The 14,879-nt window shown below is 35.0% G+C and overlaps 1 protein-coding gene across 1 annotated transcript in view; it reads right to left on the bottom strand.

The window, feature by feature from the left end:
* LOC106465478 (excitatory amino acid transporter 3-like) overlaps positions 1–14,879 on the bottom strand; it is a 45,259-nt gene that overhangs the window by 7,715 nt on the left and 22,665 nt on the right. The window contains exons 3-7 of the mRNA XM_022393386.1: positions 10,158–10,200; positions 6,899–6,977; positions 5,214–5,400; positions 3,465–3,698; positions 2,649–2,843 (exon numbers count right to left, since the gene is read on the bottom strand). Of these exons, the coding sequence (XP_022249094.1) occupies positions 2,649–2,843; positions 3,465–3,698; positions 5,214–5,400; positions 6,899–6,977; positions 10,158–10,200 (738 nt within the window). The remainder of the gene's footprint in view (positions 1–2,648; positions 2,844–3,464; positions 3,699–5,213; positions 5,401–6,898; positions 6,978–10,157; positions 10,201–14,879) is intronic.

A 14,879-nucleotide genomic window follows, 5' to 3' on the forward strand; every position in this document is an offset into this window, starting at 1 on the left:
CGGTGTATAGGACGCAAGTAGATTTTGACATCAAATTTTGAGGTAAAAAGTGCGTCTTATACACCGAAAAATACGGTAACTATTTGGAAAGGAAAATACACTACCAGGAATGTATTGCTGAAAATGACTAGCGTGGCAATAGTTTTGGATATTTGCTTTAGAAAAACAAGGGAGTTCTTTTTGTCTACTGGTTGTTAAGGGTAATTTGAAAACATATAGTTAACGTACTGATCACCGTATCGTAGTATACAGTTAACCTAGTAATCACCGTATCGTAGTATACAGTTAACCTAGTAATCACCATCTTGTAGTATACAGTTAACCTAGTAATCACCATCTTGTAGTATACAGTTAACCTAGTGATAATCATGCCGTTTCATATAGTTAACCTACTGATTACCATATTGTAGCATATAGTTAACCTACTGATTACCATATTGTAGTATACAGTTAGCCTAGTGATCACCATATTGTAGTATAAAGTTATCCTACCGATTACCACATTGTAGTAATAGTTAACCTATCGATTACCGTTTTGTAGTATATAGTTAACCTACTGATTACCATATTGTAGTATACAGTTAGCCTAGTGATCACCATATTGTAGTATAAAGTTATCCCAGTGACAACCATACTGTAGCTTATAGTTAACCTAGTGATCACCATCTTGTAGCTTCTAGTTAACCTGGTGATCACCATCTTGTAGTATGTAGTTAAGCTACTAATCACCATATTGTAGTATAAAGTTATCCTTGTGACAACCATACTGTAGCTTATAGTTAACCTAGTGATCACCATCTTGTAGTATGTAGTTAACCTACTGATCACCATATTGTAGTATAAAGTTATCCTAGTGACAACCATACTGTAGCTTATAGTTAACCTAGTGATCACCATCTTGTAGTATGTAGTTAACCTACTGATCATCATATTGTATTATATACTTAACCTAATGATCGCCATATCTTAGTATATAACTAATTTATGATCTTCATCTTGTAGCTTGTAGTTAACCTTGTGTTCACCATTTTGCAGTACAAAGTTAGCCTGGTGATTATATATTGCAGTATACAATTAATCTATTGCTCACCATATTGTAGAACACTGTTAGCCTAGTGATCACGTATTGTAGTATATAGTAAATCTAGTGATCACCATATTGAAGTATACAGTAAACCTAGTGATCACATATTGGAGTACAAGATAATTAAAAATTGTTAATTTAAAAAGGGGAAGAGGAATCGCCAAAAAAGTACAGAAACAAATTGAATCAAAATGCAAAGCATATATTTTCAAGCCTACAACTAGGGACTCTTAAAAAAAGTAAACAAATTAGGCTGTAAGTAGTGTCTACATTATTTTCTCAAGCTACAAAGTCCTACTTTGACGCCATGTATACAGTACTTATACATTTTATCGAAGTCAAAATAGGAATTTTTAACTTGAGAACGAGTCAACTTTATAAGATGGTTTTTGCCCGTATGTTCTATAAGAATTTTTGTGATATTCCTGAGCGATCCCTATTATGAACCACTAACATAGTTCATGAAACAATTGGCCTAGTGATCACTATATTTTAGTATACAGTTAACCTCGTGATCATAATATTTTAGTATATAGTTAGCCTAGTGATCACCATATTGTAGTATACAGTTAACCTCGCCATTACCGTATTTTAGTATATAGTTAACCTCGTGATCACCATACTATAGCATGCAGTTAATTCAATGATCATCATATTATAATATATAGTTCACCTAGTGGTCATCATATTGTAGTATACAGTTAACCTCGCTATCACCGTATTTTAGTATATAGTTAATCTTGTGATCACCGTGTTGTAGCATGCAGTTAATCCAGTGATTATCATATTGTAATATATAGTTCGTTTAGTGATTATCATATTGTAACATACAGTTGATCTACTGATCAGCATGTTGTATTATACAGTTAACCTCGTGATCATCATATGGTAGTGTATAGTTATACACTATATTGATCAATATATTGTAGTACACACTTAACTTAATGATAGCCATATTGTAGTATATTAGCCTAGTGATTACCATATTGTAGTATATTAGCCTACTGATAACCATATTGTAGTTATAGCTAGCCTAGTGATAATCATATTGTAGTATATCAGCCTAATGATCACCATATTGTAGTATATAGCTAGCCTAGTGACAATCATATTGTAGTATATCAGCCTAATGATCACCATATTGTAGTATATAGCTAGCCTAGTGACAATCATATTGTAGTATATCAGCCTAATGATCACCATATTGTAGTATATAGCTAGCCTAGTGACAATCATATTGTAGTAGACAGTTAACCTTGTGAACACCATATTGCAGCATGCACTTAATCCGGTGACAATCATATTATAGTGTATAGTTAGCCTAATGATCACCATATTGTAGCATACAGTTAAACTAGTGATTATCTTATTGTAGCATGCAGTTAATCCAATGATCATCATATTGTAGTACATAGTTAGTCTTGTGACCACCATATTCTAATATACAGTTAACCTTGTGATTATATATCATAGTATACAGTTGATCTAGTGATCATCATATTGAAGTACAGTATATAGCTAACTCTGATAATGAAAGCTATATTTGAAGAACTTCATTTCATACCTAATTGCAATAATTTTCCCAGCATCCATACTTAAGTTTCGGATCTGCGCTATAAAGATAGCCGCTACTGCTTCGTAGAGGGCAGTACCGTCCATATTAATGGTGGCTCCTATAGGGAGACAAAACCTGGACACCCTGACGTCCACATGGTTTTTTTCTTCAATACAAGTGAACGTCACTGGTAATGTTGCCGAGCTGTCGTAGTATGTCCATATTGGGTGATAATAATAATGATAATAAAGCATCATTAGTTGAAAAGTAATTTCTGACAATGCTTCTATTTAGTTTCACTGTTGTACACGTGAATTTATAATTTAATTAATTTATGTTAAAATATCAAAATTCCTTTATGAACATTTTTGAAAGAGCATATATTATTCGATTCCAACATCGCGAGTTAATAAGTGATAAAGGAAGATTAAGTACAATAGTTTTTTTTAACTTCAATGGTGTATTATTTTAAACAACTAGGACTAAAATAGATAGCATCGCACCCATAAACGAAACATATATAATTAAGGTACGAAGTACAGAGTGGGAATAGTAAAATGCATTCTAAAATACACGTTTCTGAAACATAGGACTCACTTAGCTTAGGGATATACTATGTTTAGGCAATATGTTCTAAAAAGAGAGGTATTTGAAGAAATAAAACTTATACAGTGATAACATATTAAGTATGTATCCTAGCAGAAGAGGTATCCACGGAGGTTGGACTCACACAGAGGTGGGGATCTACGTTCTAACAGGTAATTAACCTAGTAGAGGAGGTATCAATAGATATAGGACCCACACATTTTCCGTATCGATTCTTACCTTGATGCTGTTCCGAAGGCAGTAGTTATGGCCTGCATCATGTTGGACATGAACCTGAAAGGCAGGGATCGAGTTGCTATACTGTATATAACAGGTAGAGTAATAAAAGCGTGAATAAATAACCCTAAAATCACAGTGGCGGTGTACATTCCTAACTGTCCCACAATTACAGAGAAATCTTCCATTTCCAACATCTTGGCCGTTATTAGGAAAATGATACCTACAGGAGACAACCTAAAAGTGAAATACACGCAAGAAATTAGCACAGATACCTTAATTCTTAAACTGAGTAGTGTGTTTAGACAAATGTACAAGCTAACTTTTTAAATTTATTAAATTTCTATACAACTACAACTCTAACATGTAAAGTTTCCATCAGAGAAAATAACATGAGCTTATTAAACATACTATTAAATTTCTATACAACTACAACTCTAACATGTAAAGTTTCTATCAGAGAAAATAACCCGAGCTTATTAAACATATTAAATTTATATACAACTACAACTCTAACATGTAAAGTTTCTATCACAGAAAATAACATGAGCTTATTAAACATACTATTAAATTTCTATACAACTACAACTCTAACATGTAAAGTTTCTATCACAGAAAATAACATGAGCTTATTAAACATACTATTATATTTCTATACAACTACAACTTTAACATGTAAAGTTTCTATCACAGAAAATAACATGAGCTTATTAAACATACTATTAAATTTCTATACAACTACAACTCTAACATGTAAAGTTTCTAACAGAGAAAATAACATGAGCTTATTAAACATACTATTAAATTTCTACATAAATTTTAATCTTTGATGTGTCTTTGGAAGGTATAGCGAGAAAGACTGGGTTCAGGGTTCGTGGTCCTTATTTATATGTACTTCCCTATTTTCTACGTCCATGTTAAATAGGAAACAAATGTAAAAACGTATAGGAAAATATGAGTCTATTTATTTCCTTCCCGTATATCATTCTAAAAAAATCTATAAATTATCAAAAAATATTGACATGCATCAATGAAGTGAATATTGGTCTAAAGAATGTAAGTAAAGTTGGAAACGCAGTATCTACGAAACGTTAAGATATATTTTACTCTTATATCAAAAGGTATATACAATTGGAGGTTTAAAAATAGCCTTGTCGATGTTTGATAATCACTTCTAAAATGATAGTTTTGCTGATGTACATTTGTTCTTAAATTAATAGAAAAATAGCTTGAATATAACGAAAAATCCACATTCAAAATAATATCTTAGAAACTATTTATCCTAGGGTAACAAAATTACCCATTTAGTGATAACCATAACTCACCACATTATTCTTTTTTGTTATAGTAATAATTCAACATATTACCCATTTAGTGATAATTATAACTAATTCACCATATTACTCGTTTATTGATAATCATAACTCAAAATATTACCCATTTAGTGAGAATCATAACTAACTCACCATATTAATCGTTTAGTTATAATCATAACTAATTCACCATATTACCCATTTAATGATAATCATAACTCTCTATATTACCCATGTAGTGATAATTATAACTAACTCACCACATTACCCATTTAGTGATAATTATAACTAAGTCACCATATAATATATAACTCGTTAATGATAATCATAACTCACCATACTATTTATTTAGTAATAATCATAACTCACCATATTACCCATTTAATGATAATCATAACTAACTCACCATTTTACTCGTTTAGTGGTAATCATAACTCACCATATTACCCATTTAGTGATAATCATTACAGCATCACCGAGACTAACAAAAACGTCCAATAACGGTTTTCCTTTTTCTCCCATTTTCGCTAAAGTCACACCCAAGACTACAGAGAACACCACCACCCCTAAAATGTTGGTTTCGTTGTTGTAATTGCCCCTGATTTCCCAGGCATATTTACTGATTTCTAAAACATGAAATAAACAGATTAGAATATACAAGTGAATTAGATAGTCACAATTCCTAACTTAATACCATATTTGTAGAAAACTGTCGGGCCAGGAATAAGGGACAAAAATTATTATTATTACAGGTAAAAGTACCCGTCCCCAGTGACGGGAAACTTTGAGTTAATATATCAATTTAAATTATTTCTTGGACTTTAAAAATGTTAATTATGTTGCACTCTTGGTTTCACTCGGAGCCAAAGCTCCGAGCAACTTATACCGTCCACCGCGAAAAGTGATTGTTTAGCATTTCAGTCATGCTAAAAACCACTCAACAATAACATGCGGTAAATCTACATTGTTATTCTTTAATTTACGTCATATTTTGAAATGTGAATGATAGTGTGATTAATTCCTAACAATTTAGTGTAGAATATCTTGCAAAATAAAATTTGGCATCAATATCATTCATGCCTTAACTCCCGTCATTTCAAAAGTGAATGTTGAGCTTTGCCTGTGTGCGCAGTTTTTCAAATCCAGCGTGGGAAGCGGCTGCCGTAAACGGGAGACAGACGAATGCTCGGACAGACACCACGGTTCGCAATATATATACATGAGATTAATTTGTTCTTAGCTTACGTATTCGATAATATGGTAATAACACAAAATTTCAAAATTGAATATTATCATAATACATCAGAAAATATTCAAATAACTTAAGTATTCGAGTAATTTATTTTCATACGAGCAAGAAGTAGGTAAAAAGTTATGCTTTATTTGAATAATTGCCAATGGAAACATAAATAATTTCGATTTTTCAAGGTCACAACAAAAGAGTTAGTCAACATTAATGATGCGAGAGTTGTTCTGTTGTTTAAGTGCAAATCTACAAAGTAGGCTATCAGTAGTGTGACCACCAACGGTATCGAAACCCGGTTTTTTGTGTTATAAGCCGTCAGACTTACAGCTGAAACACTTGGTGCAGTTGTGGGGAATATTGTACAGGAGAGCAAGCATAAATTTATAAAGAGTGTTCTACTTTTGGAGAAAAACAAGGAAATGAGTAGCCATCATATTAAGGGTCCGGAGGTATTACCCCTCTGAAAAATTAATAATTTTCAATAAAATGGTGTATTTTGATGGTGTCTGAGAGTGTCTATACAACTTTTAGATATGATTTATTCATATAGTGTATTTTAGGGAATGCAATTGCATCCCGCCCCTTGCCTATAAGCAGATTTTATCTTTCTTTTTTTATAAGGAGTTATTTATAAAGTACTCGTTTTTAAAATTATCCTCCAGTTTCTCAGCTGTAAGTTTTCAGGCGTACGACGCTAAAACTCCGGTTTCGATACCCGTGATGGGCAGAGCTGAGATATCCCATTGTATATCTCTGTGCTTAACAACAATCAAAACCAAATCAAACCTCTTTAATCAGTCTTCCAAAAAAACGAAAGAAAAAACTGCATATGCCTATAGATCTGATCACATTGATTTCCAAACTTTCGTTTCACTTACCATTGGAGTTATTGTTTTCACCTGTTATATTCTTCAAATCTTTCTCGTGAGTTTCCGGAGGAATGATTACCGTTGAAAACTAAGAACAAAAGAAAGATGAAGTGCAAGATTCAGTTAGGACTAGTTTCTGGTGAGTTTCAGGAGGAATGATTACCGTTGAAAACTAAGAACAAAAGAAAGGTGAAGTGCAAGATTCAGTTAGGACTAGTTTCTCGTGAGTTTCCGGAGGAATGATTACCGCTGAAAACTAAAAACAAAAGAAAGGTGAAGTGCAAGATTCAGTTAGGACTAGTTTCTGGTGAGTTTCAGGAGGAATGATTACTGTTGAAAACTAAGAACAAAAAAAAGGTGAAGTGCAAGGTTCAGTTAGGACTAGTTTCTCGTGAGTTTCCGGAGGAATAATTACCGTTGAAAACTAAGAACAAAAGAAAGATGAAGTGCAAGGTTCAGTTAGGACTAGTGTACTTGTTGAATTATCTGTTAAATAGGGTGGTACGTTTGTTGAATTTCGCGCAAAACTATTCAATGACCATCTGCGCTGGCCGTTCCTAACTTAGAAGTGATTGACTAGAGAGGAAATCAGTGACTCAACACTAACCCTCGTCAACTCTTTGGCTACTCTAATCTAACAGTGAAACTGACTATCATATCATAATGTTTGAAAGGACAAGAATATTTTGGTGAGCGTCCTATCCACCAGGCTATGAAGTTGTGTGCAGACACCAACAAAACGCAAATGCAGAAATGTTGAACCTTAAAGTTTGTTCATTCTTATTGGGACGGACATTGCCTAATGGTAAGACTGTGGACATGAGAATATATAGTTTAATGTTCGTTGCCGCCCAAACGCGTTCCGCATTTTGGGTGCGTGGGTGTGTTATAAGAGTGTGTTATACGGTCAGACAATAGTTGGCCAATAGTGTGCAGTCAGTGATCTTGACCAGCTGTTTTTTGCTTCGAATCTTTGAGCAAAAGTTTGAAAAATAATTTCTGTTCCTTTAGAAGCAGTGTAGAAAAATAGCTTTTATGTTTAATTTCTGTAGCTCTTTTTTTACTGCAATAAGTTACATCGATATTAAAATAAACGCTAAATGTAACTACTAGATTTAATCTAATTAGAAAAACTAATAAATTCATTCTTAATTGGTCAATGGAAGAAATAGCGAAAAGTTTAGTAACTTTAACTGACTTTCTAATGCAGTTTGACATAAGGTGAAATTAGGTTTTCTAAGTTGTTTTGTTAATAGACGAGTGGCACAGCTTCTTTTTCAGTTTGTTTTCTGTTATCATAATACACTGTTGTGTTACAATCTGGTTATAATTAATTCGTCTTATAGTGGCTAATTCACTGCGTGCTTTACCGAAATGCTAACATCTATTTGATGCAAATGTTACAACCATACTAACCAATGTGATTATACGAAATTTTGGTTTAGAAAATGACAAAGTATATATATATATTGTTTGTTCGTAATTAAGTCCAAAGCTACACAATGGACTATCTGTGCTCTGCCCTCCATGGATATCGAAACACGGATTCTAGCGTTGCAATTCCGCAGACACACACACACACACACATATATATTGAAACCGCCCCCCCCCCCCCATCATGATTCAAAGAGCATCAATGTACCGACCAAGCTTCTACATCATCCTGTATTACTTCTATAGCTACCACAATGGGGTCCGTACCTGAAAATATAATCCCGTTAGGATAAAAGTCCATGGTACCTGAGAACGTGCGCCACGTTGGGTCTTGTTATCTTGTGAGTGGATTATATGGATACAGTTTCAAACATAGCGCCTAAGGGATGCCGACTTGGGACCAGAAACACAAAATTAGATGCCAGATTAGAACTTAGATACTCTGAAAACCTACACCTACAGATGTTCCAGAGGATATATGAGGCGGAGAGACTGGCGGATGCTCAAGCGAATCAGCAAAAATAACGTTTTGAGTTTGGAAACGCCGTTAGACACAACTAAATCGAAGGTTCAGGATTACACTGGGTGATGTGAGTTTTGATAAGAACATTAGTTAAACTGATGGGACGATATTCACTGGAGACTTATGTGATTTGAAAGAGTCTAAAAGCAGATTTCTTCTAAAGATCTGGGTAAAAGCCAGTGCGAAGAAGGAAAATGTAGAAAGTGAATGTTATTATACACCCTTCTAATTCGGCCCGGCATGGCCAGGTGGCGCTCGACTCGCAATCTGAGGATCGTGGGTTCGAATCCTCGTCCCACCAAACATGCTCGCTCTTTCAGCCGGGGGGGGGGGCGTTATAATGTTATGGTCAATCCCACTATTCGTTGGTAAAAGAGTAGTCCAAGAGTTGGCGGTGGATGGTGATGAGTAGCTGCCTTCCCTCTAGTCTTACACTGCAAAATTAGGGACGGCTAGTGCAGATAGCCCTCGTGTAGCGTTGCGCGAAATTCAAAATAAACAAACAATCTTCTAATTCTTGAAGGTCCCTAAGGGACCAGATAACGAATGTAGTGTTAAAATGTATAAATGCCTTATGACAAGTATAATTAAAGGTTAAGGTAAACAGCTAAAGATATGATAAACATGAAGAACATATGATATTATTCAGGAATTGTATATGTCTAATATATTGGACAATTTCGTTGTCTTCGCATTCCCTCTCTAGATGTTTGTTCGCATCACAATATAAGCGACATCTAGTGGTTGTCCCTATAAGTTGCCCCCAGTAGCAGAGCGGTATGTCTACGGACTTACAACGCTAGAAACTGGGTTTCGATACCCGTGGTGGGAGAGCACAGATAGCCCATTGTGTAGCTTTTTGTTTAATTATAAACAAACAAACAAATTCTATAAGTTATATATATATATATATATATATATCACTGTCTTGCTGGTCCACTCGTTCGTCTCAATAATAAACAGGTTAATTCAAGAAAAAAATATTGAATAATACTATATGCTGTTAAAATAAATCAGCAAATAAATAATAACCCTTATCCCAATTCCAAGTGATGGAAAATTTCACTTCACCAACTTGATCAAGTTAACATTGTAACAGTTGTGTCAAACAATCTGCTAATATAAGTAACGTCTTCTTCCAGTGCAATGTGTTTTGTACCAGAGCCGGCCTGAAAAACCCTGATATTGGGCGAAAGGTTTCGTCGATGCTGGATATAGCAGATACATTGTGGTATACTTATTATCAGACACTCTTTTTAACTTAGCTGTCCTTATTAATAATTATATCGACTTAACCAGCTAGAAACTTACCTGCTGCATACACGCTTGAATGATGTTAGGAGGGAACATATTTCTGTAATTAAAAATAAACAAATTACTCGCGAACTTTCAAAATGACGAAGAGAAAAAGTCACGTAATTTTTTATTTTTCGTGTTACCACAACAGGTTTGTTTCAGTGTCTTTAGATTCAAGTTTACAACTGGCTCACTACGATCGACTACAATCAGTTTTCATTTATGAGACTCTTTCTACAACATTTTAACAATGAGTTAAGCGAACAAACATTATTTGGCAATAATCAGTACATCATTTTTACTAGTCTATCACAAGAGTTTGAAAATGATACTGTTTTTTAGAAGTTGACACCTTCGTTGGCACTTTTAGTTTCTGAGTGCCATATTAAAAGGAATCATATATACTTTTCATTTTTGCCTGTTTCCAAACTCAAACCATTCACCTCCATTGAATTTTCAACAACTTCAGATCGACAGATTGCCCAAATACACTTTTAGATATATCTTATTGTGTATAACTTTATTTCATTTTCTCTCAAACACACATGTGATTATTTTTAACTGATATATTTATTTTTTGTTTCTCCTGATCACTTAAACATATTGACAGAGATACTGTTTACTGTTGTGTGTGTGTGTGTGTGTGTGTGTAATTTAAATATTTGACGAACAAATCACAGCTTTGAATCAACGATAAGTAATGTGGACAATTTCAAAGGATCAGAATTAGTTAGCGTTACTATTGGATACAAATAGATATGCTGTTACTATGTTAAGTCATTTACGATAAGGATGTCCACATGTGTGTGTGTATATATATATATATATATATATATAATTTGGTACGAAATGTTTAATTTTAATTGTCACTTACCTTTTTCTTAATTACTCGAGCTATTGTTTTTCATATATATTTCAGAACATGCTAATGGTGTTAGCTAGCAGACTGTATATAATGATAGTGCCATATGAAACATTACAGATTCTATGATAATTAACACATCTACTGCTTCTAATAAGAATCCTCTACACAACCCACTCAGTGAACATATGAATTGATCAACTGCTCAGTATATCCAGTGACCATGAATAAATCAACATGCATTTTTTCATAAAGATGGCATAACAAGAAAGTTGACAAAATTCAGCCCTATAAGTTGGTAAACCTTTCATACAGCAGCTGCTGGGCGTCAAGATATGCCAAACCCGAAAATTAGTGGGATATCGGCCCCAAGGATTTCTACCGTCAGGCCTATACTAGTAAGAACCACCTAGGCAGACAGGAAACGACATTCAAATTAACAACAGAATCAGATCTACGAGTAAAGTGAAGTAAGCGTAATAAAGAACATGAATTACTGCAAAACAATTGACCTCTAAACTGGTTATGTTAACTAATGTGATGTGCATCTTCTTGGTGAAAAGGTGAAGGAAAATTTGATCTTTTACCGATCACGTTCGCATCTACCGCAGGATTTGCTTTACAATATTTTCAGTGGTTGCAGAAAGATTACAGAACACATTCATATGGTAAAGAAATGTAACTTTTGTATGGTAACTCTCATATAGTTACCCTGTTCAAACGATTTGAACACACGGCATAGCATGAAATGAACTTGACAATGAAGTATCTAAACAGGTCAAAAGTGAGCAAGAGGAAATTACAATTCCCAGTAGCATTCAGCCTGTCGTGTTGACATCTATCTGTTGGGAGATAACAATGAGTTAACTACACGTGTAGATGAAATATCTTTGTTGGTAGCCCCAGATAAGGACCTGGACTTCTGAATGTCGACATTCATCTTTTGAACCAACTGATGCAAGAGTTTTCAACTATAAAATCAAACCAATTTTCATATGTTCAATAATTCACCGTGAAGCAGATCAAAACTTGTTTTCTCTGTGTGATAACCACGAGCAACATATTCTAAATGGGCCATTGGAAAATTTATGGTAATGATTGCATATTATCGTATTTAATGGCTGAAATAGTAAATAGTTTAATATAGAATCTGATAGTATTTATGTTTTGTACAGAGTATCATACTGTATACTACGTGGTAGTTATAAGTTGTCATATAATGTAATGTATGTATCTATTGTTTATAAAATGTAATCCATGGTAGTACAATTTGTACAATCTCTGATAATATCCAATAACTTCGAGAGTGAAATCACTTGAATACAAAACTGGATGCAGATGATCTCCCTGCAACGAGTATAGTGGACAGTAGTTGTCAGCCTTACTGACCCTCGGACAGTAAACACAATTCTTAAACGATCACTTTACATGTCTGATCATTTTGGTCAACAAGACACAGTAGTGACGTTGGACGAAGGAATTTATTGTAAGGCAAAAGAGATTACCTAGTCAAAACCAGGAGAGGTCTAAAAACCCGTACTGTGAATGAGAGTCTTCCATATTTGCTGCATTTTTCTTGGTTTGTTGAATCAAAGGTACGAGGGTGCTGGATTGGCTGATTTGCATGTTGAATCAGCAGCAGTGGCATATCGATTAACTTCTGTTGTGTTAACAGGCCACAACTACAACATAGCTGTCCATGCTTACATGGTATTATTTGAAACTCTTTATATTCGGAAGTGACTAGCATTCAGGTAGTGGTTGAAATCCAATGCAAAGAACCGTTTTGATAAAGAACCTCACAACAGGACTTTAATCACTTTACAGCTTATAAACCTTGATTTCAAAACAAGAGTTTGATCAAGTAATGAAGAATACTACTAATGACAGAGGCTATATGGTCACTTTCTGTGAATCATACATCAGGCTGTTTGGTGTACTTTTCAACTTCATTCGATCAACATGAGAGGGAAATCGGGCACTGCACAAGGCATTCGTGCAAAAGATGGTACCTTGGATGTTTGCAATGGATGATGCAAACTATGTCAAACATCTTGTTCTCTGTTGGTTGGATATGGCACAACTGCCACAAACACACCCAAGCTCTGATGCAAACATGAAAGATGGCGAGCTCTCTGTTCAGCCAAATCCCTGTAGATAAAACCATAGAACAAATAGTAAATAAAGACAACAAGACACATAGTGGAATCAATGGCTTCAATATAAAAAGTCAGCATTACAGAAATGGATGGTTGCAGCGTCAACATAAATACAGAAACATGGCGATAAAATGGGGCAAACTGATCAATCATGGACTCAGAGGATAGTGGTATATATACAGGACCAAACAGATCCATTTAAATATTAAAAATTATCTGAGCTTAACATCAAGAGTTGTATAATCAGATGGCGTTACAAATAATATTCTGCCTGAAATTGGTTCTGAAGCGCCTGAAAAGTCCACGCTCCAATGAGGAAATAATAAAAAAAATCTAGAAATAGGAGCTGCAAATAGCAGAAGTCAAATAAACAGACCCATTTCCAGTTCTTTACATTAGCAAACTTCCGCGACCTTTGAATGAAATTAATCGTTCCACGCAGCTTGCTGTCATAACGTTCATAAAAAAAAAAAAGGTGAACAGTCTTGGAATTAGCTTTTCGAGCTATCAAAAATATGGAGACCAACACTGACTTACGGACAACAGGAATATTATCGAAGTTGCACAGGGGTATTAACTCTGCTGTTATTGCAGCCTTTGGGACAACTAAAGCCACGTTCTTTGCACCGAACAGTGTCTATTTCAACAATAACGATGAGTATATTTGAATTAATAATATCTACAGCTAACATTCGTCATTTGCTGTTTGACCAACTAGCGCTGCAGGTTTACTGTTTCTGCACCAAGTAATCTATTTCACCACATCTTGTATGCTTCGCTCAAAAACCGTCACGTCACATTGTGCATAGTGTTCACTATTATGTCGTGTTAGTGGCAAATACATTAGCTAACTGGAACTTGGCTCAGCTCTTTGCCGAAGTGAACGAGATGTCTCTGTACATATAAAGGTGGACCACCACGATGTGCTAGGTCATAAACTTGAAACACTTCCTCTTTCACTAGCTTATTTTGATGGATTGTTTGTGCAACACCACAAAATTAAAGCTAGGGTTGCTCCTAGAGTGCTATACCCCAAGCTAGAGTTGCTCCTAAAGTGCCATACCCCAAAGTAGAGTTGCTCCTAGAATGCTTTACCCCAAGCTAGAGTTGCTCTTAGAGTGCTATACCCCAAGCTAGAGTTGCTCCTAGAATGCCATACCCAAGCTAGAGTTGCTCCTAGAATGCTTTACCCCAAGCTAGAGATGCTCTTAGCGTGCCATACCCCAAGCTAGAGTTGCTCTTAGAGTGCCATACCCAAGCTAGAGTTGCTCCTAGAATGCCATACCTAAGCAAGAGTTGTTCCTAGAATGCCATACCCTAAGCTAGAGTTGCTCCTAGAATGCCTTACCCCAAGCTAGGGTTGCTCCTAGAGTGCCATACCCAAGCTAGGGTTGCTCCTAGAGTGCCATACCCCAGATCACTGATAGCGAAGCAACTCTTCTTATAGGGCGGGACTTTACTTTTGCATGCCGTCATAAATTTTAAAAGATGGTTCACTATAAGTAATGTTTGTGGTCCTAAAATCCAGCGAGCAATGAAGTACTGAGTAACAAACCACTTCGCATAATGTAGGTGGCTGGAGCTGATCACATTAGTCATAAAACTGATGAATTAATGTGCAACTTTGTAATTATTGGACGGTCCTTCCACTTAGGTAAAACTGAAATTTTCGACGCTGCAAACATTAATGTCACTTCTAATTCGACGTTTTTCATA

Source organism: Limulus polyphemus, unplaced genomic scaffold (assembly GCF_000517525.1).
Source record: "Limulus polyphemus unplaced genomic scaffold, Limulus_polyphemus-2.1.2 Scaffold1957, whole genome shotgun sequence".
NCBI classification, from domain to species: Eukaryota; Metazoa; Arthropoda; class Merostomata; order Xiphosura; family Limulidae; genus Limulus; species Limulus polyphemus.